The sequence below is a fragment of the Colius striatus genome, chromosome 13, assembly GCF_028858725.1.
Source record: "Colius striatus isolate bColStr4 chromosome 13, bColStr4.1.hap1, whole genome shotgun sequence".
NCBI lineage: Eukaryota > Metazoa > Chordata > Aves > Coliiformes > Coliidae > Colius > Colius striatus.
Genome location: NC_084771.1, coordinates 18,981,134 through 19,007,216, shown reverse-complemented (window position 1 = coordinate 19,007,216; position 26,083 = coordinate 18,981,134). Strand labels below are relative to the sequence as shown.

General features: G+C 35.9%; 1 protein-coding gene across 1 annotated transcript in view; it reads left to right on the top strand.

The window, feature by feature from the left end:
* The first annotated feature begins 1,869 nt into the window (after nt 1–1,869).
* Nucleotides 1,870–26,083, top strand: part of LOC104557395 (connector enhancer of kinase suppressor of ras 2) — a 163,252-nt gene continuing 139,038 nt past the window's right edge. The window contains exon 1 of the mRNA XM_062006460.1: nt 1,870–1,936. Within this exon, the coding sequence (XP_061862444.1) occupies nt 1,870–1,936 (67 nt within the window). The remainder of the gene's footprint in view (nt 1,937–26,083) is intronic.

Sequence of the window (26,083 nt, the reverse complement as noted above, 5' to 3'; positions counted from 1 at the left end):
ATCTCAAATTCTTCCATCCTTGTATTGAACTTGAAAGAATTTCAGAGGGGTGATCATTGGGTGAAAATAATTTTAAGAATGCATAGCCCCAAAACAAACAGCTTGTACAGTTTCCAACAGCTAACACAAATATTTATTCTGCATGTCTATCTAGTCCCCTATTGCCTAAAAAGAGAAGTATTATGCATTTGAAATGTTTGGCATTATTATATCTATTGTAAACAGCTATTTAGACAGAACTAAAGATGCTGGAAGTGATCTTCCAAAACTCATAGAAAAAGCTGGTATGCTGTTCAGCTGGAAACAGCCTTCTTGAAGGAGAATTGATGTGAATCCTTTTGCAAAGAAGATCTGTGCTCTGAGCACTCCAAATACATCATAGAATACTAATCATCCTACTTCCCAAAATAAAAGAAAAATAAAAAAGGATAGAGTGCCTCACTGAGCTGGGAGTGGTACATGTCTTTGGAGTCATTTCGGCAAGGGTGGTGGGAGTGGTGAGGGCGGGGAAAGGATGCCTGTCTGCATCATCATCTACATAGATTAAAAGCAGAACCTTGAAACAGTATAGCTTAAATATTTCATTTTCATTTTCTATTTCCCCATATGAGAAAGAGAGGATAGTCCTCAGCCTGGGTAAATTAACAGAGCGCTAGTCGGGTGAGGCAGACATGGTAACAATATCATTGTCTTACACTAACATGCTGGTGGAACTTGGAGCAGCGCAGGAAGGAAAGGCACAGATGAGAGACTGCTGAAAAGAAAGGTGGAACTGCTTTGTTCTGTCTGTTTTTCTTTTTTTTCTTCCAGCATCTGAGTTTCTTCCCTTAAGATAAAATAGTGAGACTGCATATCTCAGACAATGGATCAAACAGAAAGCATACACCTCTTCAACCACATGATGCAGAACTTGTGCTGAACGAGGTGCAGAGTCACATATGGGTCCAAAAAGCAGTTTGGCACATCTCATTAAAACGTTTCACCTTCATTTTATGGAAGAGTAGTAAACTTCAGGATTAGGATTTTTTTTTTCTCCCTAACAACAGGAAGAAATTGACTAATGGTCCCAGTGCTTTGAATCAAAATACTTGCTATACTTGTCTACACTGAAGTGCTGTAGTAGTAAAAAATGACTCTCTGATGCTGTCATTCTTTCACTGCAAAATGAGCAGCAGGAGGAAATATATTGGCTCTGAATGTGGCTAGAAAAAAGAGTTTTCTTCCACCAGTTTTTTCTTGGATAAGACTTTTTATACTGTGTTTGACATTCTGAATTGCATGATTATATAGTATAAGACTCCAGCAATATTTTGTATTGTAAAGATGGAGATGCTCAGCATTTTGCCAGATGCCAAGTGATATTCTGATATTTCTATCTTCACTTTAAACTGAGTGACAGTCAGCATATTCACAATGAAGCCAAGACAATCTGCTATCAAGTTACAGTAGTGATATTTTCCCTGATGAAGATCCCAGTGCTTGTTGGAATAAAGCTCCTTGAAACTCACTGTCTGGAATAGCTCCAGCTTGAATTGCTCTCTGTGCAATATAATTTTATATTTGTGCCAGTCTAATAAGTAGATCACTGGGTAGAAGCTTTTGTAAGTAAGTCTATACGTACTGCACCATTTCCTGGCTCTGTGCTCCAGCGTGTTGCAGGCTGTGTGCAGTGGGGGAGGTGCCAGAGCTGATCAAGCAGTGTAATTTTATACATTACTGAATCAGTGCAGGAGAAACCTGGAGGGACAAAGCATCATCTTCTCTTTGGACTGCACTGTAAAAACATACAGCTCTCTTAGCCCAGCCATGCTTTGATACATTATTTTCCTCTCCTTTTTCTGATTTTGGTGCGAATGATAAAGTGATCTGATGATGGCTCTCGTTATGGAACCTATTAGCAAGTGGACGCCCAAGCAAGTAGTGGATTGGATGAAAGGTATGATCATTTATTACCATGTATTGTCTGTACTTTGGATCCTTGCAATTTACATGTCTGCTTTTGTATTCTTTGTTTTGGGAAGAGTTTATTCAGTTATAATAATCTGTATGCTGCTAGGCACAATAGTTTTTAAGACACGACTGAGGAGAGAGGCTGTTTAAGCTGTGCAGCATGTTGTTGGGATTTCTGCCGAGACCTGAGCTGGGATCAAATGCGTTTGTGGCAAATGCAGACATAAAGTGTTTGTGTCTCATGACTCCATCATGCACTGCACAGTGTAACGTTATTATGTTTTGTTGCTTTAAATTTGCCCTGATTAGGTCTGTTTTGCTCATATCAGGTGATCTGATGCAGTGGCTGTGCAGCACTTGCATGTAGTTTAGGGTACCACAAGGAGCATAAGGTGCCGGTGGCTGGACGGAGGGATTCTGCTCCCTTAGGGACACGTCCTGATTTCTCCAGGCTTCCCAGCCGCTGTTACTCGTGCTGCCGTGGTGCCAGTCGCACCCGCGGCCCCGTCCCTTCAGGCACCGCGGACAGTGCAGCCCGCAGGGCGAGCAGGGGACGTGCAGCGCCGGGCATCGCTTCGTTAGGGAAACTCTTCCCGATAACTTGTCAGAAACAATGATTTCCCCCCACGTTCGCAGTTTCACAACACAGCCATAAGCTGTGACATGTTTTGCCTGATAATGCTCTTCTGTGCTGCAAACAGACTGGTTTGGATGGGAGGGTGAAGAAATGTTTGTGCTGATAAGCACTTTAAATTTCTCCTAAGTGAGGAAAAATGTATTTCCACAGTAGGATGAAATAGTATTATCACACATAGCTTCTGATGGACTGTTTGTCTTAGAGACAGTTTCTGCTACAAGGGACCCCCATTATATAAGGAGAAGAGATACAAATTTTGTTTGTACGTTACTCATGGAAAGAAGTTCTGTAATATGATTACTGAACTTATTGGAATGCTGAATTGGATGCCCACCATAAGATCTTTAAAGTATTTAAGTATTACCATTAATAAGAGAATGGGTTTGATTTCACTTTGCTGACGTCTCCAAACTTAACTGAAACTGGGCTATTTAGGTGCTCCTCAGACACATTACAGTTATGAGCAAACTATTCTTTTACAAGCACACGTATTAGGAAGCTAATGGCATCTAAGGGAGTATATGTAGTTTTTTTCTCAGGTGTTTTCAAACTCAGGTTAATTGACAAGTCTTAAGCAGGTCATTGGGATGGATCCTGAAACTATTAGGTACAGGATTGTTTCCCATACTCTATTGTCATGTCTTGAAATCAATTCCTAATGTACATGCAGAGAAGAGTTTTCCAATCTACACCTTTATTTTTAGAACTTAAAAGATTTTAAAAGTTAACCGACTGTTATGCTGTTTTAACTCATTACTTGATTTATAATGTAAGTTAAACGTCAAAGTGTGTATAATACTTGTTGCTAAATTGAAAGATACTTCCTGCTACTTTTCATCCTTTTTGATGTAAAGTACTTAAATCTTGGATAACATGTGTAGTGCATATCATAGGAAGCAAGGAGATGCTACCAACAAAAGGTTTTTAAATGTATGGAGTTGCCCAACGGTTAAATTTCTACACAAAGACTGCAGACTACATCCATAGGGACGTTTGGAGTAGGCAGTGTTATCAGTTGTGTGCCTCTGGGCTTAAGCATAAATAAGTAGAGTGCAATGAACATTGAAATATTCACAAGAAAGGTCTTTTCCTTGGTAACTCAAGTGCTACAGATTCACAAACTGCGAAGTTGAACATTTCTTCATTTTTACCAGGCTAATATTAATTATCCCTTTTTTAAAAATCCCAATGTTTAGCTTTATAAATGCATAATTCATTGTAGCCAAAGACCTTATACACACAAATGGAAGTATACCTGATTTTTTTTTTAAAGCTACTTGTAAATCCTTTCCTTTAAAAAAATTGCCCAGTTGTGGCCACTGCCATTTACTTATCTCCTGTCTGTCAGCTCCATTAGCTATAGTCATTCTGCTAAATAGCTATTAATACATTAGAGAAGTCGAAGGTCTGCATGGGTAGTAATATTCAAGGGATAAGGTAGCAGCTATGTGTGTTTTCTATAGTGAAAGGTACACTTTCACAGCATTAAAAGATAAAGACATTTTAGAAAACATATCATCCTATGAATGTAGAATATTATCTTTGCTATAGAAAGCAACGTGTCAATAAACAATGTAACAAATATTGCAAGTGTAATATACTTTTTTTTCCCTGAAAACTCTGTAGTGGATTTGTTTTATTTGTAAAGGTTGTAAATTGTAACATTTCATAGGGAAATTATAGTCATATGTCTTCTTAACTTGAATTTACCATAATTACTTAAGCTGTAATAACTTATTTTTACAAATTGTTAGCAAAGTGAGTGGTTTGAAATTAACTAGGAGTAAGTACCAGCAGAGTCAAATAATTGAAGGGAAGATGGAAGAAAGCCACAAAAATGATGTTAATCATTTGAGACCTGGCTACACAGAATGTGTCCTGATTACAGTGTGCTATTATCAGAAGAAAGTGTAGTCTAAGCCCCAACCAAGAGGAGACACCCTTCTGTTTGTTTCCTTAAGGAAATGTTACTTGCCAAAAAAGTAAGAATTGGTAAGCTTTAAGGAACATTATTATGACAGGTTGGCATCTTGTATTTATCCACAGTTCCTTTCTTGAGAATGCACTCAACTGGAATTTAACTTAGGAACTGCATCTGATGGTGTGGACAACCTGAAAAGGCCATGCAAGTCTTTAGAAATGGATTCTCGAGGCTTATAGAGAATTCAAAAGTTAAGACTCTAGCCAACTTTGTGTTAAAGAAATTGTCTGTATGCAAAAATATTTTTTAAAGTTTAGCAAATACACATCAGAAGGCACTGTGTTGAAAAAGAAAATTTCCAAAGGAGCAGAAAGCATTGCTTGGGAAGGTATTATTTACAACTTTATTATTTTTTGTCAAATTTTCCAAAATTTTGGATTTCCTTAAGTGGTTTTCCTTCCAGAAAATGAGCCAGAATTTCTCCTGATATGTAGCCATTTCTTACATAATTTAAACATTTTCTTGGGTGTATATACTCTGGACCTCAAAGTTATTTTAAGTGAAAGAACTTTGCCTTGTTCAAATTCTATTTTGGCACTGTTGGGAAAAGAATTATTACCCATAAAGCTCACAGGTACATTGAGAATCAGAGTAACTTGGTCAGTTTTTCTTTTGATTAACATATTAATGTGAGTAAATGACAAACTACACTACACTATTTATTCTATAATGCTTCTACCTGGAGATTTTGATTGCTTTTTGGCCTCTGAGTGTGCTGCGAAACTCAGTGACACTTTGCAGCTGCAAACAGGTTTTCAGCAGGAGCACTCCTAAACCAAAGGCTACCAATTTCAATATACATGCAGGCACTATGGAAAATAACCCTGTTCAGAATCCGAGGCACAAAGGGGAGGTATGATGTCTTACTGTCGACTCTTATTTGCACTTAGAATTAGTAAAACCATGATAATTTGTGTTTTCATTGTAAGTGGAATCTAAAAGGTATTCTCTGTACTTTTAAAGATTTTATACTTCCTAAGTGAAGAAGCTTACAAGTAGGTCATTTAAAATGTGAACTCATTTACAGTGAAGTGACAGTGCTGTCCAAATAAATGCCAGTCTTTCAAAACAATCCAGTGAAGTGAAATGAAATACAATGCAATGAAATACAGCTGTGACTTTCAGAGAACAGAATGTTATTAAGCTGCTGAAAATTGAAATAAGAAACCAGTTATTTCTTAAATACCTGTAAGTAATAACTCCACATGGAGTCAGTTACTCAAAGTCTTGGGGATTGACAATAAGGTTTGTCTCCAAAGACAGCCTGCAGTGGAGGTTTCTCTCATAATGAATGCCCAGCTTTGGGGACTCATTTCACAACTACAAGCCATTTTTTCCCCTTTAAATCTAGAATTTCTTCACTCTCAACAGGAGATGCAGACATGAAAAAATAAAAATTAATTCAGTTGGTAAACTGATTAACTGTGCTGCACTGATCCTGTGCAGAATAATTATATGTTTAGCTGAAGGGTTTTCCTTAGCATGTAATTCCCTGATTTCAAGCTGGCTCATAAAAGAGAAAGGAAGGGAGGGAGCGGGGAGCTGAGAGCAGGGAAGCTGATGACGTGAGTGGACTTGTTAGCATTCATGTCACGCAGAGCCCTGGCAAACCCCTTCTCCTCTTTTGCTTTTTATTAGATCACTACCTGTTCTGTAGCAGTATGTCATATCCAGGGAGTCTCCTCTATTTACAGAATTTCATATATAAAATCTTAGACTGTACTGAAGACACAACTAAATATTACAATGTACTGCAAAAGCAGCCTTATAGGTACTGAGCTGGATGATACTCGGCTTCTTTGATCTCCTTTTCTGACCTTAGAATCCCATAATGCAAGAACTTGACTTCACAAGATGCAATTTGAAACTTGACTAGATAAACCAGGTCATATCTTATTTAGAAAAATGCAGGTTTAAAAACACCTTTTCAATTCTTTCTGAAGACAAAGAGGTTTGGAGGAAAACTGAGGGCCACAGATAGAGATGCCTTCAGAATCAGCATTGAATTTTCAAGCAGTTCTGAACTAAAGGTTTCATAATTTTCCTTCTACTCTCACCAATTTCAAAACCGAGACAAACAATTCCCTGTTGTGGCTCCCCCTTGGATTACTGTGTTCCACTAATACCATGTTTCCAGTTGTCGCTAGGAAGTCACTGAACCAGAATTGTCTGCAATTCCTCTCTGATTCACAGAATCACAAAATCACAGAATCCCAGGGGCTGGAAGGGACCTCCTGTAACACATTTTAGGAATAAATTTTGGCAACAACTGCTCTGTTGAATGTTGTAAACTACTCACTTTAAAGGCGTCTGCAGAGCACACCTCAGAGTTTACTACTTTGCAGTATAAGTGGTTAAGATCAGATTTTACAGAATCACAGAATCTTAAGGGCTGGAAGGGATCTCAAATAATCATCTAGTCCAACTCCCCTGCCAGAGCAGGACCACCTAGAGTAGGTCACAGAGGAACTTATCTTCTGTTGTCTTGATTTTCTTAAAATTATTTTTAATTCTCATTTTCTTCTAAAATATGTCCATGTCCCTGAGAATAGTATTTGTAAAAGTTACTGGCCAAAAGACGTGGCAAGCATGTCATGTTTTTGTTGTCATCTATTGTAAACATAGGAAATACAAAAAGATGAAGTTAATATTGATTATAAATGATCAGTAAAAGAGATATATGTATAATGTTTAGACATAGCAGGAAAAATATTTAACTCTAGTGAAAGCCCAGCAAAACCAAGTGAGAGACAAAGTATTCAAGAACAAGTCAATACTCGGTTCCAAATGTCTAAAGTTGAAAAATCTTAATGTTATATCTTATAAAATGCTATAAGAGTTTCATCATTAGAAACAAATATATGCCAATTCCACTTTTAGTAACACTTTACAGAAGACCCTTTCCTTCCAACCTAAGAAGTTAGGATACACAGAGCTCAGAAGACTGACAGGATGACTAAGACCCATAACCCTCAAGGCTTTAAGTATCATCACTTTTAATTCAATCTGTGTATCACTGGCAGCCTGGACAGATAATGAAACCCTTTGCTGAGTCCCTTACTCTATTTTCGGCCTTCCTAGTAACCACACAGCCATATTTAGTGTCATGGCAAGCTGACCTACAAGCTGAGCAGTGTTGTACAAAGAACTCCATATATCAAGTCTAGCTGTAATATTCTATGGAAATTATTTGGCAGAGTTGTTTCTGTGTTCTTATCACTATTACCTCACTTTTACTTTCTGAGAGCAATTAGAAACTGGTCTATATATCTTCTGAGAACTGACTGGATTAGCACTATCTCCATAACAGATTTCAGCAACATTTAGCAATTTAATGGTCTATATTTAGATTTAGGAATATATTAAAGAAATGTAATACTGCTTGCAGAGAAAAGTCTGAGTTGAATGAATGCCTCTCAAGTCACATTTATCAAGCGTAACTAATCTTCCAGGTCATTATGTAAAGAAATGTACTTCATTGTCTTGAACCTTTGTATAGGCTGCCGGACACAATTGTCATGCATTGCTATGTCTTGTAACCTTACCATATGTTCTTAAGACACATTATGCAAAATCCTCACCTTCAAATTCTGACCACTATGGGGAGAACAGGATGGCAATGCAAATTCGAAGAGGTCAACATTCTCCAGACCTTTGTTCTTTCACAATATATTATATTGGAAGCAAAATTCAGAATAAATTGAATCCTGTGGATGACATTTTCAGATCACATTAAATGAGTCAGTGTATGTCAAGAAACTGCAAAGATACTGAATCTTGCTGAGTGATAATACACTTTCCTGGTTTCTTCCCAGACATAATCCTGACAAGACTTTCTTGTCCTCCTAATTCATAATTCTAATTTTTTCCTTGCTTTGGTAGGAATGAAACCAGCACATGTAACATGAAATTGAGAACTGTGTGTGTGTAACACTTAAGAGTTACTTTTACAAGTTAATAACATGTGTATTTCTTAGAAAAATAGCAAAACATACCAGTGTTAAAGCATTTCTGTCTACTTCAATTGCAAAGCTGTTTGTAAGACATTATACAGAAAAAAATCCATTATGAAGAGCATATTTATGTACTGTCTAGATGGTGGAGTGTCAAGCAAAGTTTTATTCCAATTCATGTGTCTCAAAACCAGTGGGAAGGCAGCTGCAGGCTTTCTGAGTCTGTCCTTAAGACAGTCTCCTATCCATCTGGGTCAGATGGATGCTTCACGTGCTTGATTAAAGAAATAGTCCTACCTAATGAAGTTTCCATACATCTCCCTGTGATGGTTTAATGTCTTGCATTTCTATTTGTAATGAAGGAAAAAGTGGAAGAGGCACCACAAATTTTGCCACACTTGCATGTGCCAGGAAGGTAAAATACGTTACAATTTGTTCTGAAGTGTTTTGCATAATTGTTTTAACACCTACAAAGGTTTTAAAGCTAAAAAAGAAAACTTATGCTTTTAATGTCATTCTTTCTGAGAACATTCTTTCTGTCCTGCCATGCTGGCAGAAATAGGTGTGGTTCTGCTGGTGAAATTAGTGCCTCTGTTGATATTAAATGAAACACTGTACTTAATAAACTGCAATAGTATAGAATGTTGCTAAGCAATAATATACATTCATCCTATTCCTTCAGAAAAAAAATGTAGATGTCTTCTAACACTACTTTTGTAGTTTAGGATTTTTATTAAACATGAAACTTTCCCCTAGTCCCTTCTGCCCTTGTAGGGATGAAAGGAAATGAAGAGATGAAGCTTCATGAGTTATCAAATTCAGGGAGATTAAAAAATGGTAAGGTTGCATTTGTCAAGAGCTCTAGTGATGAATCAAAATGCAATTATTTCTGATTAACTAATACTCAAACAGCTCCCAGCAAGTATCCTTGTTGACCTTCTTTAGAGATGCACTCAGAAGTATTCAAGGCCAATGCAAAGTTTGGTTTTTCCTACTCAAATTCTCTACCATCAATTTTCCAGTAAAAATGAATTATAGAAAGACTGCAGTGCATTTTAGTGATAATGTAGGTGACATATTTAAAATAAAGATGTAGCAGATATTAATTTTACAAAATGCATTCAGATTTATACCCTACAAATGTGTCCACCCTTTTGATTCTAAACTCTGTGCAAAGCCTGGAAAAACTCTACTTATTTCAGTTGTTCTTAAGGCAGAATTCTTCTTTCTGTAACTGTACTGAAACTACTACAACTATAGAAAGGATTAATTTGACACACCTGTTTTTTAGTTTACAGGGAAAACTACCTCTGCTTGAGTTGAGACAGACAGTAGTGTCATCAGCCTGACAGCTCAGACAGAGCAATTATCACTTGAATGAAGAGCATGTTATAGCTCTCTCTCTCCACCAGCTTGCCCTGTTCTCTTTCCTCTCTCTCCTGTTGTTTATTCATATAACTCTCCAGTGGTATGTTTCTTTCTTTTCTCATAATCAGATGGAGAGTAAGCATCAGATTGTGAAGTCATTCACTCATTTAACATTTTAAAAGAATTTATCTCTGACCTGCAGTGATTTGGAAGTGAATTGCATTCAAAATCCAGAGGAAGTTAATAAAGGGAGAGTGATGGAAGAAAAGAGTGGAAGAAACGGTGTGAGGATGATAAATTCCCGTTCTCCCCTCCATCCCGTATTCTCAATCGGTGTCTGGTCCGGTGTGGGAATTTTTACTGTCCTGTATTACAGAGTTGAGGAGATATGCTAAACAGAAAGTTCAGCTGGTGTACCATGCTGTCTGTCCTGAAATGCAAAGATTTCTACTTTTTTTTGTTTTTAAATAACAAAGATGTGTCCATATTAAAGCATTATATATAAAGCATTATGTACCAAGTGAAACAACAGCAAGTTTAAATCTCAAACTTGGAAAACTGAGAGTGCTTTTTTATGTTCCAAATATGTGCATTTCCATCCAAATATTCTTTTATAGATACCTACCATTTTGACAGCCTCTAGAGAACCCTACCACAGCTTCTAGTAGCTTTAAGGTGCGGTTGGAAGAGGGCATGGCTGTTTCATTGATTCTACATTAAAATCTACTGTTGATATCAAGGTTACTGCTGACTTCTCTTTCAGGCTATGAAATGTTTCTTCCCTGGAAGACATCGGGAAGGTAGTTCAACAATGGTATCAATTTATGAAATTCTTTGCAATGGATGGGAGAATAACCTATACTAGATAGGAATGTGCTACAGTGGACACATTCCTAAAAGACATATGTAGGCATCTGTTATTGATCACTCAGCATGAACAATGAAGTAATAATGAAAATGTCTTAAATTATAGAACACTAAGAAGGTGTTTTAATTGCCCATTGTCAAGAGATTTTAACCATTCATTGCCAAGCCACACTGAGAATTTTCTTCAGTTATACAGAAAACAACTTTATGGTTTATATAAGCAAAAGATAAAGAACACTGAAACTTGCATTTGAACCATGTAGTTGAGTTGAATAGGTAGAGCAATGTAAGAGAAGTTCAGAATTAATACAGAAGTTTAGAATATTCACTTCTTGAATGTCATGTAGTGCAGTAGCTTAAAGATACTGTTTTTCCAGACATAGATTTTGGGAAATGATGAGAGCTAGTGATGAAGACATTAAAAACACAGCAAACAATTATCTAAGTAATAAACTGGAGAAGTTATAACAATAAATAGTCAATACATTTCCACATAGGAAATAAAAAGACAGACAAAGTTAAAGCAAAACTTTACATAATTATATTTTTCTTAGGAAAATGGAGGAAAACACTTCTCAAGACTTTCAAAAGTGGACTTAAAAATGCTTGGAAATGTGCTAAAGAAGCCATCACTCACTGAAAGAAAGATACACTGGGACATCTTATTAGCTCTGTCTTGTTTCCCTGATAATTTTCATGAGAAATTATAAATAGATTTTGTGGTAGAAGCAGAAATCATTATTCACATATCAGCTATGAGGAAATGCTTTAAATAGAAATTAAATTGCTCAAATGATCATGTAATGAAATCAATGATTATTTTAATTCAATCTCTGAATCATTCAAAAAATCATCAATATCACTTAGAATGTAAAAAAATCTTTCCTATTCCCTATCTATTGTGGGCTGCTCTTTGCATGTTCACTCCACTGTAAAGTTCTATAGATTTTACATATCTAAAGGTAGTTCTGTAGTTATTTTATTAGTAAGATCTCCTTTAGAAGGTCCTCTAGTGTCAAATAGCATGTTTTTTCCTTAAAATATTTTGCATATTTCCATTTTCTTTTATGATCAACTTTTTCAGTAAAAGGATGTTGGTGCATGAGGAACCCTGGTGTTTGGAATGAATTAATTCCACATAACCCTTGGCATTTTTTCAAAGTGTTGGTTTTCAAAGCTATTTAAGTATTCCATTAATGACTTTGATAGGTCTCCAGCTTCCATGTCATATGTCCAGGCAGAAATTCCATGTGAATCAAAGCTGTCTAGCTCTTCCTTGTAATGTCAGCCTGCCTGCAGATTGCAAGGCTTACAAAATGATTCACTCCAGTGCTTTTTTTTTCTTTTAACAGCTAATGTCATACTTGGTTTGAATTGCTGAAATTCTCATAAAATTTATTCTTTCAAATCTCATTAATATCCCATCTTTTGAGGGGAAATGATAGACAACAGTTCAATTGTTGCTTCTAAACTGTGGTAAACTGTCACAAAAGGATGACGTTACTAGCAAAATTAAACCCTATAGCATACTGTTAAGCCATATTAACGTCATCCTGGAACAATCTGTATTTGTTCTCATAATGAAGCAAACAACAATGGGGAAAGAGTAGAAGCAATTAAATTTGATCTATAGTTGACTCCAGTAGACATTTGTGCAAGCCTAAGTTAACATTATCTGTGCAAGCCACACCTTGGACTACAGTCTTCGTATTGTTAAGAAAGTTTCAGGAAGACAATTAGGAGAAAGCCACAATCGTAGACAAGATTAATAAATTACATAAAGTACTGACATAATCATTATAACTTTGTAGCAGTTTAAGATATTACAGAATGAATTATATGTGGCTATTAGACCATCACTAATTCTTATGGAGCCAATGACTGTCTCTACTCCACAGCTACCATCCCCAAAACACAGTAATGAAGCTCCATGACTAAGCATTCTCTAAATGATAACAGAATTTGGTTTTTTGTTTTGATACAGAGAAACAACACATATTTCTCAGAAAAACAGAATAATTTAGTGGATATGTTAGAGTATTGTCCAATTTTTTACTCTAAAAACATACCTTTTGAAGCAGGAACTATGATTCTTTGGAGAGTTAAAGAATCAAAAAGGTTTCTATATTACATCCAAAAAGTACAGAGGAGTTTGAAGGTAGACTTATTTCACATTATATCAGTCTGAAGATCATTTTACCAATTTCTGTACACAAGATTATTCAGGGAGATTATTTACATGTCCAGATGATCAATTGTACTCTGAGATAAATTCACGATGCTCCCAAACTATTGGAAATTGTGTATTTGAAGAAAGCACATGGTATTCCCTAAGAGCCATCCCACTATCTCTACCTGAGATTTTTACTGAAAAATTAGAAAATCAATAGCATTTATAGGCTATGGCTGCAAAATCATCTGTGTTGCTTTCAATCTGAATGACTGTCAGTACTACTTGTACAGTAAAAACACGAAAACATCATGTTTTCTTATCAAGTTTTCTGCAATAGATATCTTAAAGCTTACTAAAGTTGGACTTCTGTTAGTGAATCTTGCATACAAGTAAACTTGATCCACAAGTCAATCTAGTAAATGAGAGACAACTACGTAAAAATAAATCCACTATTGCTGTGTAGCATTCTTTACACACTAATGTCAGTGTATCTTGCAGACTGGATGTTCTGGGTAATGTAGTAAAATGGATCAAACAGTATAATTAGGAGAAATTATTGAGGGATTCTTTAGGTCACAGTACAGTCATGCACTGGTATGCTCTTACTTTCTTAATTTAAAATTTGTTGTGATCTACCAAGATCTTACAGAACCAGCTAGCAACTGGCAAAGAATGTTTAGTGAAGATGTCCTTATTTCCAATGCTCGTTACCTTCCATTTTGCCTCTGTACAATTTCTATTTCCCACTCCTGTGTTTTAATTCATTGATTGAATTCTAAAAATCAATAAATGCTTACAGTCAAGGAAGATACTAACAGGAGTTGAAAAAAACCCTACCTAAAAATCCATTGAAAGAAGATAAATTGAAAGCTAGGTGGTAAATGGCATTGTCCATTCTCACTGTATCGTGTGGTTCACTCCTGTTTTAAACAATGGCATTTGAGTCCCCAGCCAACATTTCAGTTAAAGATAACACTGTCTCGTGCAGTTTTTACAAGGCTTTTTCAGATCAGGTAACCTGGGGTAATGCAATATTTACTGTCAAAGACTAATGACAACCTTTCATACGTTATTGACTATTAACTTGTTTTTATTTAAGTTCTGGCATCTCTCATGTAGCAGTATTTAAAAACAAAGTTCTGCTGTTGCACAGTTCAGGACATTTTTGGATTGCTAAAGACAGTGTCCACAGTAACAGGCAGAGCTGTTAGGGACAGAAAGATGTGAGAAGTTCAGACCAAGTATGATGCAAATAAAGGTTCTGAGCTTTACAGGTCATATATATTTCAAGAGCAGCAACTCTTAATAGTGACAGGGAGACACGGTGAAATGCAGAAAAAAATAGCAGTTATTATGGTTTGCATCTGTAGCACACAAAAGTTTCATTTCGGGTGCTTGCACTTTGGGATTACAATCATTGTTCCACAGTGCAGGGAAACTGCTCTAGAAAAGAGAATCTGGCTGGCGGTGGCTTCATAGGGGAGATCTTGTCTTCAGGAGTGAAGCCTTATTTTGCACACATATAGCTCATTAATCAAGGCAAAAAAAAAATGAGGCATATTATTCATAATCTTTGCTGTGTTTGGATTTGAAGTGATAAGAATTAAAATAATGATCTTGGCTATTATTAAGTAGTATGAAATGGTTTGTCTGAAGGAGTAAATTCAATTTGTCCTGTGAAGGTTTAGACATCTGGTACAAGCATATGGGTTGGGAATCATTACCTAATTGTTACAAAAACACAACAAAAATGTCTTTTTAATGATAGAATTGAGGCCTTCAGGAGGACTGCTGCATGCACTTTTGTCTTGAATGAAAGCTCCTTACAGTCCCTGCATGCCTCACAGCTCTCTGAAAGCATATGCAATGTTCGTCAAGTTACTGAGTTTACTCATTTTAAAACATGTTCAAACAAATCTATTGTCAAAAACAATTTTCAGGAACTGTTGTATATTGCACTGATTTTTGTGTGGTAAATGATCTTCTCTTCTAAATGTGCAAGTGTTGTGGATTCATATTGCACTGCAAGGTCAAGGCTCAGTACAGAGATACTGATGTAAAATTTGGTACAAGTGCTTGGGTGTATACTTAGAAGATGTAAGGAGGCACATGATGTAATGTAAGCTAGAGAAAGAGCAACAGCTGTATTTTATATGGTCCAGTATAGTGGACTGGGGAAAAGACAAAGGAGCTGATCATCCTGGCATGATCTCTGAGCCTACCATCTAACTTCAGAGTCAGTCCTATGGCTGTCTTCCCCATTCACTAACTACCCACCTTGAGTACTTAGAGAGGAACCTGTTTTGCTAAAGGGACTACCACATGAATATGTGCAGCACGAACATAATATATCTTGATTCAGTAATGTATATATCTGAGGATTTTTCATGTAATGATGCTGTGTTAGCCCCAAACTGTGACAAAGAACCTTACAGATATTTTTGACAGGTCACGTACTAATTCAGGCCAAAGCATTTACCATGAAACATTTACAGAAACACCATCGTATAGTCTGGTGGTCATAAGGCAAGTACATTGTGAACCAGAGCCTGTGGAAAATATAATATTAATTCTCTGTTCCTTTTTCTGTATGTTTTGGTTTCATCGATTCTGTTAAGCTAAAACCTCTTCACAATTTGTTCAATGAATATGACTTGATGCAATCTTCTTTATGCTAGTAATTTAAGAAAAAAAGCCTTGGGCTGCATAACATTATTAACATTGAGAATGCTTGCTGCTCCTCAGGTAGCTGTCACTTCAGCATAAGGAAAAAGCTAATTCTTTTAAGCAGGCCAGTCAGGAGGAAAACGTAAATTCTACATAGTGGTAGGAAATCGATGTCCACTGACTTTAGCTGAAATTTGCCACTGCAGAAATATGTGGCTCAAAAACTATCCACTGGTAAAAATACATATTGACAATATTTAACAACATCATCTTATCAAGTTTGAAATTAAAGTATTGCATGAAACTGAGTTCCTTGATTTGCATTAGGATGAGGCTGAGAAGGATGGTGAGGAAAGCAAGAAGATGTGAATAAGAGATCAAAAGTATGGATAGATAGCCTCTTTTTTAATATAACAGTGTTTTTCTATGAGAAAAGTGGATAAGAATTATAGAAAACTTCTCAGAAACTGGGCAAGACATCATAAGTAATTTTACTATGATACATTCTGTATTTTTATAAATGATTTATTAATTTTAAAATGCTTAAATTACACTTGGGAGTGTCAAATCCCTTGGAATTCAAAGACATTTAAATTCTACAGTCTATTTACTTATGTTAAAGAAACACTGTTAGACTAAAAGCTCAGAAAATTTTCAAAACCCATGAATTTCCTGTATCATGTGCTGCCAAAATAAATTTTAATGAAGGGAAGCATTTTACTACCCAGTGTATTTTTTTTCAGTGTTAAATACTTAGCCTCAATATTTTGTTTATTTAGAAGAATGCAATAGGTCAGACAATTTTCCTTTGCAGCAGTCGCAACAGACTTTTTAGTAATGACAGGACATATATAGGAAAGAAACCCACTCACAGAGATATGATGCCTCATTCTCTGACCAATCCTATCAGTGTAAATCTCTGGCAAATTTTCACTATGAATCACTACATCTAACTATTAATCAATTTATGCTGCATAGCTTACAAAACCTATTTGGTTTAGAAACAAAAGGAATTCTCTCTTATAAGATGCAAAGGAAAATCGACGTTAAATTTCATACCAGATAATTAAAGCTACTTTATTCACTCACAGGTGACATCAACAACATGTGCACTGAATGGTCCACTTAAATCAATGAGAGTACTAGAATATGGTACTATTTAGTATATTACAGCATTTATGAAGAAATAACTCAACAAATCAATAGCATTTGGTGGAACTGAAGTGTCCTAATGGGAAAGGCACTTTTTAATCTTTTAACAAAGGAATTAAGGTAAAACTAGAAGACTTGCTGAGCCAAAACTGTGTTACCTCTGTGAACCTAAAAACTTCTTGTGGTGATTATTTGTATGTTCCTTTGTACCTCCAGATACCTATAGGCTTAGCTTGGCTGTAATCCCATAACTGTTTTGAGCAGAAATACCTTGACTCCAGCAAACTCTCAGTTAACAAGTTTTATGGTTTTAGTAAATTATTTTTCAGCTGCATTGTTTCACATTTTCACTGCTCCAAGAGAAGAGTGAGATCCTTAGAGCTAGACTTTCAAACTATACATTAGACACACATTTTTGTTATTTAAAAAGATACTACCTGAATATTCCTCTTAGAAAGAAAAACCTTGATTTTTTTCTTTTAGGTGTACAAATGGAGTTTTTAAAAAGTAATTATATCCTAAATAAGTCTTACATGCTTCCATTTCAAAAGAAATGCAGACACAGCAAAACAAACAAACAAACAAGCTAATTTAGTTAGAAAAAATGATTAACTGTGCTGCATTGATTGTGGCTAGACTGATTACAAATTTAGTTTAAGGTTTCCCTTAGCACGAAGTTCCCTATATTCAAGTTGGCTTGAAAAAGGAGGGAGAATAGAAAGTACAGCAGGGAAGCTGATGACGTAAATGTGCTTCTTAACATTCACATCACACAGGGCTCTGGCAACCCCCTTTCAATCTTTCTGCTTTTCATTAAACCACTACCTGCTTTGTAGCAGCTTTTCTCAAACAGCGATTCTCTTGCATTTACATAACAGAAATGCTAGCGATGAGCTAAAATATAACCGTGGGATTGACATGCACACAGCCTTCTTTGATGTTATCCTTAAAAACAATTTTACATCAACATGAAATTCAGAAAGGAGGAGGAGCAGGTTGAGGAAGACATCACATAAGAGAGGCAGACAATTCTGGAACATTGTCTTTGAACAGCCAACTCTTTCAGAAAAATATAACTGAGTCTTTGCAATACAGTTTGTTACGCTGTAGAAAGCATTGGCCTAGAATGTTCATCATTTTCAAAACCAGAAGAAATGAAGATCAAATAAACATCAAAACAAATTAAAAAATCTTTTCTCAACCAGCATGTACACTAAGGCAACAAGTGTAGGCACCACAAAGGAGAAATGCAGCAAAATGGCAAATTCTTCTGCCATAGAACTCCAAGGACCACATAAAAGTTCTAACTGTTATCAGCACTGTCAAAACTAGTTAGTCTTCCTTTTCAACATTCTTCTTTTGCAAAGAAATACTGAAGTTTTAGGTAGAAAATGATTCTAATGGGACAGCACATCTCTTCAGCCAGACTTCCAGTATTCATTTTTAGACTGAGAATCTAACACTTTATCACTGATTCCAACCTTGAATCCTGAAACCTAAACAGGTATTTAATTACAGACTTTCCAGTGTTTTGCCTGGAATGCCACGGTTGAGATCACAATAGGACCTGAAGCCCCAGACCACGTGAATGTGGGAGAGGAGACATCTAAAAGATCTGCATGCTTTTTTTGAAGTGACACAGTTATGCCGATGGTAAAACAGAACCAGGAAACTTCATTCTCAGGGCAAGAATATTGTGTCACTTTCATAATTCTTGTCAATTATATTTCTCATCACAATCAAGAAGGTGAAAATAATGGTTCCTTTATGCATTAATTATAGGTGTGGAAACGGAGAACTAAAGCTATGGTTAATGTCCAAAACCATAGTGATTCCAGGGGTATATTGCTTAATATTGGTAAGAAACTTGTCACTTTTCTCATTCTCTTATTTTCCATTTGAAAACATGGTAGCAGTGACATGTCTATACATAAGCAGCCCTACACTCAAAAATATTTGTTATAGCAATTTAATAGAGTAAAAATTCTATGCTTAATTTCTTTTCAGTTCTGCACTGCATAGACCTTCACGAAAAAAAAATATACTCAGTGTTAGTCATTAACTGAATAAGTAAAATTTATTCATTTCTCTCAGCACTCTCTGCATTAGGGAGTTTAATTAGTTAATGAATCTAGAGAGGGCACTGGTTTTGTTATGTTTCAGTTCAAAACAGGCTACCCAGCCAGCCTACCTCTATCAACTGAAGAAGTGCATGTAAGATTTTATTCCCTTTTCTCTAACAAATATATTGGAAAAGATTGACATTTCAGAGAGTGCAGCTGTCAGCCCTCCCATATGAAAATGCCTTTGACTCATAAGAAAACTCCAGGAAATTCCCTATTTCTTCATACACTTTATGATATCTCTAACCACAGAACAGATTTTATAGGAATTTCCATCACATCTCTCTCTCAGTTTTTTTTTTTCCTTGCTGATGTAATCTTACATGCTTCCTTTGCTCTTTGTAGGTATCAGGGGGAAAGGAAAATAAGAGCAAGAAATTACTCTGTCACTTTTTTTCAGGCTTTCGCCATTTGTCAGCCCTTCCGCTAATGGTTGTTACAAAATTAAAAGGCATGGTTAGGATGTGGAACACTAACACATTACATTAGTTACACTTCAGGTTAAAATTTCTAACCAACCACTCTAGTTAAGTTTTTCATCAGGCAAGTGAATGTAAGTAATGGGGAGGAAGAATAAAATTTTAACAAATTTGATTCAATATGACATTATTTTTGTTTATTTTACACAGATAGAGTTGCAAGGGCTCATTTCTCAGTTCATTTTGTTTCAGAATGCTGACTGCCTCAAACACAGAAAACAGCATCCCAGAATACTGCCTAAACACAGACTAGTGTTAGTGTTCACTTCCTAAAATGCCTGATCCTGCTCATCTTCAGTAGCTGAATTCAGTCTTTGGAGTTCAGCTGCAGCTGAATCAACTCTTGCAATCATCATTAAAGTTCTTCAGAAATGCACAAAAGTCCAGTCCAAGTCATACCATTTTCCCATTTTCTTGGACCTAGGCAAAAGTAACATCAGCAAAGGCAAAGTTTGAGAACAGAACCTAATTAAAGTATGTGGTTGCTCTGATAGATAAATACATAAATTATACATGTGATCTCCACTTTGTAAAAGGAGATTGCTATTATAACTGTCATAAAGTTGATAGCACAAACCTCTAGGGAGCAACTAGAGCAGAAATCAATACATGCAGCAAGTGGGCTTTTATGAGCAATAAAATGCTAAAAGAAATGACAGAGGATTATGAGGGGAGGCACAGATAAACAACTACTGTACAAAATAATTTATCTGTACTGAGACTCAGACTAATGTGGATTTCAAATATCAGAGAACAATGCCTCTGAGAAACAGTACAGGATCTGGCACACTGGAGATGAGCTTCTCCAGTGGTTCTGTTGGACGTTTGTGGTTGTCCCTTTTGATAGATGTCAAATACATGGAAGGCTAGCTCACAAAAGATGATAAAATGTGCTTTTCTGTATAGGTTTTCCAGATGCATATTTTCCTAAATCTTAAAGACTTCCACTGACCATAAAATTTATCACTTCCAGAAGAAAAACACATTTAAAGGTAACCTTCAGTACAATTCTAATCCAGTCATATGCTTTTCTGTGAAGTACTGACTGGAATAACAATAATATTTACTTCAGATACATCTAGTACATGGTTGTGGTCAGTAGTTCTTAATGTGTGTCTATAACATCTTCACTGCAGTGTTAATTATTGAATTAATTTGGCTTGCCTACAAACACTTACAGCTCAAAAAAGTACTTGAGTGACAAAGAGGAACTGCATTACCAAAGCCCAGTAACTAGGTCCCCACAGCAACATTCAAGTGTTTCACACCTACACAGATTGACTTGATAGCTTACGTGTGGAGCATCTGGTTACTACAGAATTTGCTGCAGTTGTAGAATGATCATGGTTATTATTTAGTAATACATTTACTGCAGAATATGAATGGTGAGATCTTCAAAACAGGTTAGGGCCATCTAAGAGAAATAAATTCAAGACGTTTTTATGACTGCTTATCTTAATGTAAACTGGATATTAATTGCCTCGCTTTTGATACAATCAATGTTATGTGTTGTACATGGTCAAGAATTATATTGGAATTTGCATAAGTGTCTCTATCCAATTGTCCCATAGCTAACAATAATCACCAAAACTTTTTCTCCCTAACAGCCAACTTCAGCATTTTAGACTGTTTAATGTTTTTTTGTTCAGATTTAATCTCTCAAGTATGATCTAGCCAATTTGCACAATATAGACTATATATTTTGTGTGAGGAATTACCCTTCCCACCAAAAGGGCCTTGCTCCTAATAAATACCTGTGATTTAGGACTCTCTTGTGGAATTTGGCTCATCTACCTGGAAAATTAAGACTGTTTTTGCTTACTACTTAGATTCCCAGTCATCATGTTACCAGTTTGGCAGTACTGAATTAATTTCCATCACAAAAAAGAGCCTTCTTTCGTGACTTTTTAATCTTGTTCTGGCTGCTGGCAAGAACTCAGTAATGCTTCAGACATTACTGCTTACTTTTTAAAAAAGTTTGTCCTTCAGGAAAAAAATTGTGAAGGTACACCTAGTTCCTTAAACACTGTAGGTCTAAACATTAAGTATGACAGCCAAGAGTTTCTTTTTACTTCTATGCAGTTTAAATTTGAATTTTTTTAGATGGTTCTTGACCAGTTAATTTGTCTTGACAGTTCTCAGGGTTACATTTAGTTTATACCTATAGGTACCTTGTTCTGTAGGAGAATAAACTGCATTTGGCTCATCTACTTGTCTTTGATTCCCATATTTGTGTGAATAGCTTCAAATTAATAAATATAATAAGAAATAGATGAAATAAAATGTAAAATAGATTCAATAAAATGTCTGTACTTCCCTAAAGTATTACCTGAAAGATCCCTTGATGGATGAAATGACCAATATTTTCAAATATTTCAAATATTTTCATAGAAATATTTACACTATGGTTATTGGACTATTGCAGGGTAATGGTACTATGTGTCAATTTGCCTAAAATTACTATATCTCAACATTGGAAGTCATAGTTATCATAAAGAAAAAAAAATCAGAAGCCAGATGAGCTAATAACAATTCAATTTAACTTTGTGTAGGCAGAAAGTGTTATACTTGCTCTCTAAAAGAAGAAAATGAAACCTAAACTAAGCTATGAGGTCATAGGAGATGGTGCATGAAGATAGTGTCTTCTAATACCACATCTGTTTGTAAAATAAAAGCAAATCTTAAGTAGAGTGATATGCCTAGAAGCTTGTGGCAATATAAAAAAGATGACTAGAATGGACTGGATCCATACAGTAACTTTGTAAAAATATATCCATATATTGATTAAAAGCAAACTAAACCAAACTGAAGTTGATTTACAGTTCAAAATGGCAGGGGATTTGCCATAGCATGCCTGTGGAAGTCATTCAACTACTGCTCACTGCAGCCGTTGCTATTACTTTCAGCTGTGTTCTTCCATATATAAAGAAGCATCGTTCCCTCTGACAGCAAACTGCACATCAGCACGTGCTATGTAAATTGCATCCACTTCAAAACCTCTCTCTATGTATAGGAATATTCAGGAAATCGTCTATCTTAATAACAGGCGTCTACAGCTGCCAAAGAGGTCTATTATCGTACAATAGTGAAAAGGCTTCTTAGTGTCTGCAGGGAAGGATCCCATGGGTTTGCACATGAGTGTCAGTGACATTGGGAAATACAGTCAGGGTAGAACATAAATCTGAATTACAAAACAGAAAGGATTTAGCTCATAGCCTTTCCAACAGTTTTCTTTAAAACACTTCAAGAAGCCAGAGAGCTAGATAGTGTTTTCCATCTGTAGATAGGAAAAGCTGTAAATAGGTTTAAGATGTATGAGTCCCCTGCAACTTAGTGCAGTTAAGGATCTTGCTTATACAGAAAACATGAACTTCAGCTCAGGCACCCACCAGCCTGAATTGCATGCAAGTGAACACCTTTCACTTTTAAGCTGGAAGCAAGAGAGAGTGTACTTAATGAAGGACAATCAGTTCACATTAAGATCACTACAGCAAGCAAACTGTCCAGACTGTATGCCTGCATGTTTTAAGGGGGTAAAAAAAAGAAACTACAGGGATAGACGTATCTGGCATTTTTCTGGAGTAAAGTTAGTAAAACCAATAACATTTGCCCAAAAAAAGGGAATATTAGATAAGTATAAGACTATTAAGAGAATTAGATACATAATGCATGACTGTGAAAGGTGGTAGGCTTAAACAGTGGAACAGTAATCAACAAGATACTGAAAGAATTGGCTGTAAAGTACAGGAAAAGCAAGATTGCATCATAAGGGCAAGGTCTCAAGAGTGCACTGAGGGGATTCTAACAAGATCATATTTGAAACTCCATAAGAATACCTATAAGGTCATGCAGTTAATGCCTAAAATTATCGTGCTGCATTAAGTTATCAGCCCCTGAATTGAGAAAATAATTACATGCATAATACCAAAGGCAATCAAAGAGACAAGTGTATTTAATAAAGCAATAATAGCACCTAGCACTGTCTACTTGCATAAATTGGTAATCTCTACCAAGACAAAATTTACAGAAACAACTTTCCAGCATTTCAGTTCATTGTTTCTTAGAACAAATACAGAGCCATCAGGAGAAGCTATCCTAACTCAGTTAACACTCAAAAATTAACTGAAGAACTAAAGTTAACTCACTAAGGAAATATGAGATTGATATATTTTATTTCCAGCAGGCACAGTGATTAACATAAAAAAAATGAGGCAACTTGTTAAAAATACATTAATATTTCAAGGATTTACATGCCATGAACTGTAAATGCATGCTGATTTACACTAGCTAAAGAAGACTACAGTTTTCACAAGCCACTACTTATCTTCGGGATCATTTCCTGTGGAAAGTCGATTCTGAAAATTATCTGGATTAGTTTAAACACTCTTAATAACATGTTTTTTAACCTGAGGTATTTTGACAGTACAGTTAAGAAAAAACTACATGTATGCTTCTACCTAGAGATCTGATGGAGCAAAGATGAATAACTTCTGTAGGAGGACCAAGAAATGTGATGAAAACATGATGACCCACCTGTATGTTGGGTGGAGTGGATGCCTCATAATGTGCCACTGAAATATCCAGAATTGTATATCTGACTGTGAGCTCAGATCCTAACTCATTTAGATGGCTTTGGAATTTTACTTTGTTCTTCTAATGAATCTTTGGGTTTGAAGGCTGTTTAGAAGCTTTCTGATTCTAAATACACTGAGGGTATCTGACCTTGGTGGTGAAAGCTTGCAGTTTGACAATAGTCTCTGGGAAACAATACGGTCTTTTTGTTTGTTTGTTTAGTACACTAGTGGAAATGGGGAATTCTTGCCATCACTGACACAAAAGTGTGAGCTATTCCAGGCAACTGTAACATTTACATAAAATATCAAAGGGAGGAGTGGAAACCTGCAAAAGGAGGAAGAGAGGAAGTGGAGCTGACAGAGTCTCTGATGATTTTTTTTTTGTTAGCTTTCCAGGTAGGATGAGTGAATGAATTCTGAGCAGTCTCAAGATCAGCAGAGAAATAACTCATTGTGCTGTCTTCTCTTAAGATTACAGAAAGAAAAGTACACAGGCTAGCTTTTCAAATATATTTCCATGACAGATGCGCGAATTATATGAAGACATACCTACTAAACTCCATTTGGATCCTTCAGTCTGACTTGATAAAGTGCATCTGTTGAGCTAACTTTCACAGGTTATTTAAATTCAGTCCAATGGGTTACACATGAAAATTGCTTGCAACAGCTCTGTCACATCACAGTGGATCAGCAGCCAGTCTCAAAACAAGGCAGTGGCTAACAATGGTAACTTGATCAGGGCTATATGCCTGAAATGTGTTTCACAGGCTATGCTACCATTATGCATTTACACTGACAGATCACGATTTATTAATTTATGATGTTATTCAAATTAACTTTTCAAAATTAAGTCTACTGGAAATAAATGGGTCAATTATTTTCTTTCCTACTTCAACTGTCTTCAACTTTGCTTCTCTTGGTTTTTAAGTCAGTGAATAAAGAGAGTAGGGGAGGTACTTTGTATATGTGGACAATATTGTGCAGATGTTTTTTGCAAAACTGAGGCAACAGTTAACAAAAGAACAATTTGATTTCATAAAGATATCACAAAAGTAAGGGACAGATAGTTAATTGTTTAATAATTTTTAAAACCATTTTTCTCTATACCCACGATAACCAGAAATATTCTACAATACAGCTAAGTAGCTTGTAAAATTACTATTGTTTGACAGAATACAGTTTTCAAAAGAAATGTTACTTCTTTCCTTTTGTAGCAATAAAATGACTCTCAGGTTCTAACAGTAGATTTTTTCATTAGTTTTGGGCCTAAATCCCCAATACTTCTTTTGAACAGATCTTTGGTTAACAGAGCTCAAGGTGGCATAACTCACATATATTTCATTAGTTGCGTAAATCTGTATGTCTGCACCCTCTAAAGTAGTTTATACTTGTGTAAGAGTTCATAAAAATTATTTGTTCAAGAAATATCACATTTTCTACAGTAAAATTGTTTTGAAATTAAAGTAGGAAAACACAAATCCCATTATAGTCATGGTACTAATGTATAAGTATTTGAAAGGTGTATGTCAAGTGGATGGAGTGACACTTTTTCCTATAGAGTGCACTGAAAGGACTAGAGGCAATGGACATAAGCTTGAACACAAAAAGTTCAAGCTTAAACTTAACTAAAACTTCATTACTGTGAGGGTGACAGCACACTGGCACAGGCTGCCCAGGGAAGTTATGGAGTGTCCTTCTCGGGAGGTTTTCAAAACCCACCTGGACGCTTTCCTGTGTGACCTGACCTAGGAGGACCTGCTTTAGATGGAGGATTTAACTAGATGATCTCTAGATGTCTCTTCCAACCCTTACCATTCTGTGTGTGATTTTGTGTGACACAGAAAAAAAGCCTTCTTAGTTTTTCAGTGTTTATTTTCTTCTCAAAAATGGATTTCATTTTGATTCTCTCAGGCTTTTGAAAACAATACATCTGTGTGCCAATAGTACTATTTTAAATATACAACAAAAATTGCTTGGCTCCAAGAGACCATATTTTAATGATTATGTTACACAATAGGTCCCAGACTAACACTGAGCTGCACGCAGGAAATACAAGCAATCTGCTGTTGAGGTATACGTGCCTTAAAGACCCAATATCCAGAGTACATAGAAACATTTCAGAGCAATGGAGAGCCTGAAAATTAAGAACCAATTCTCTC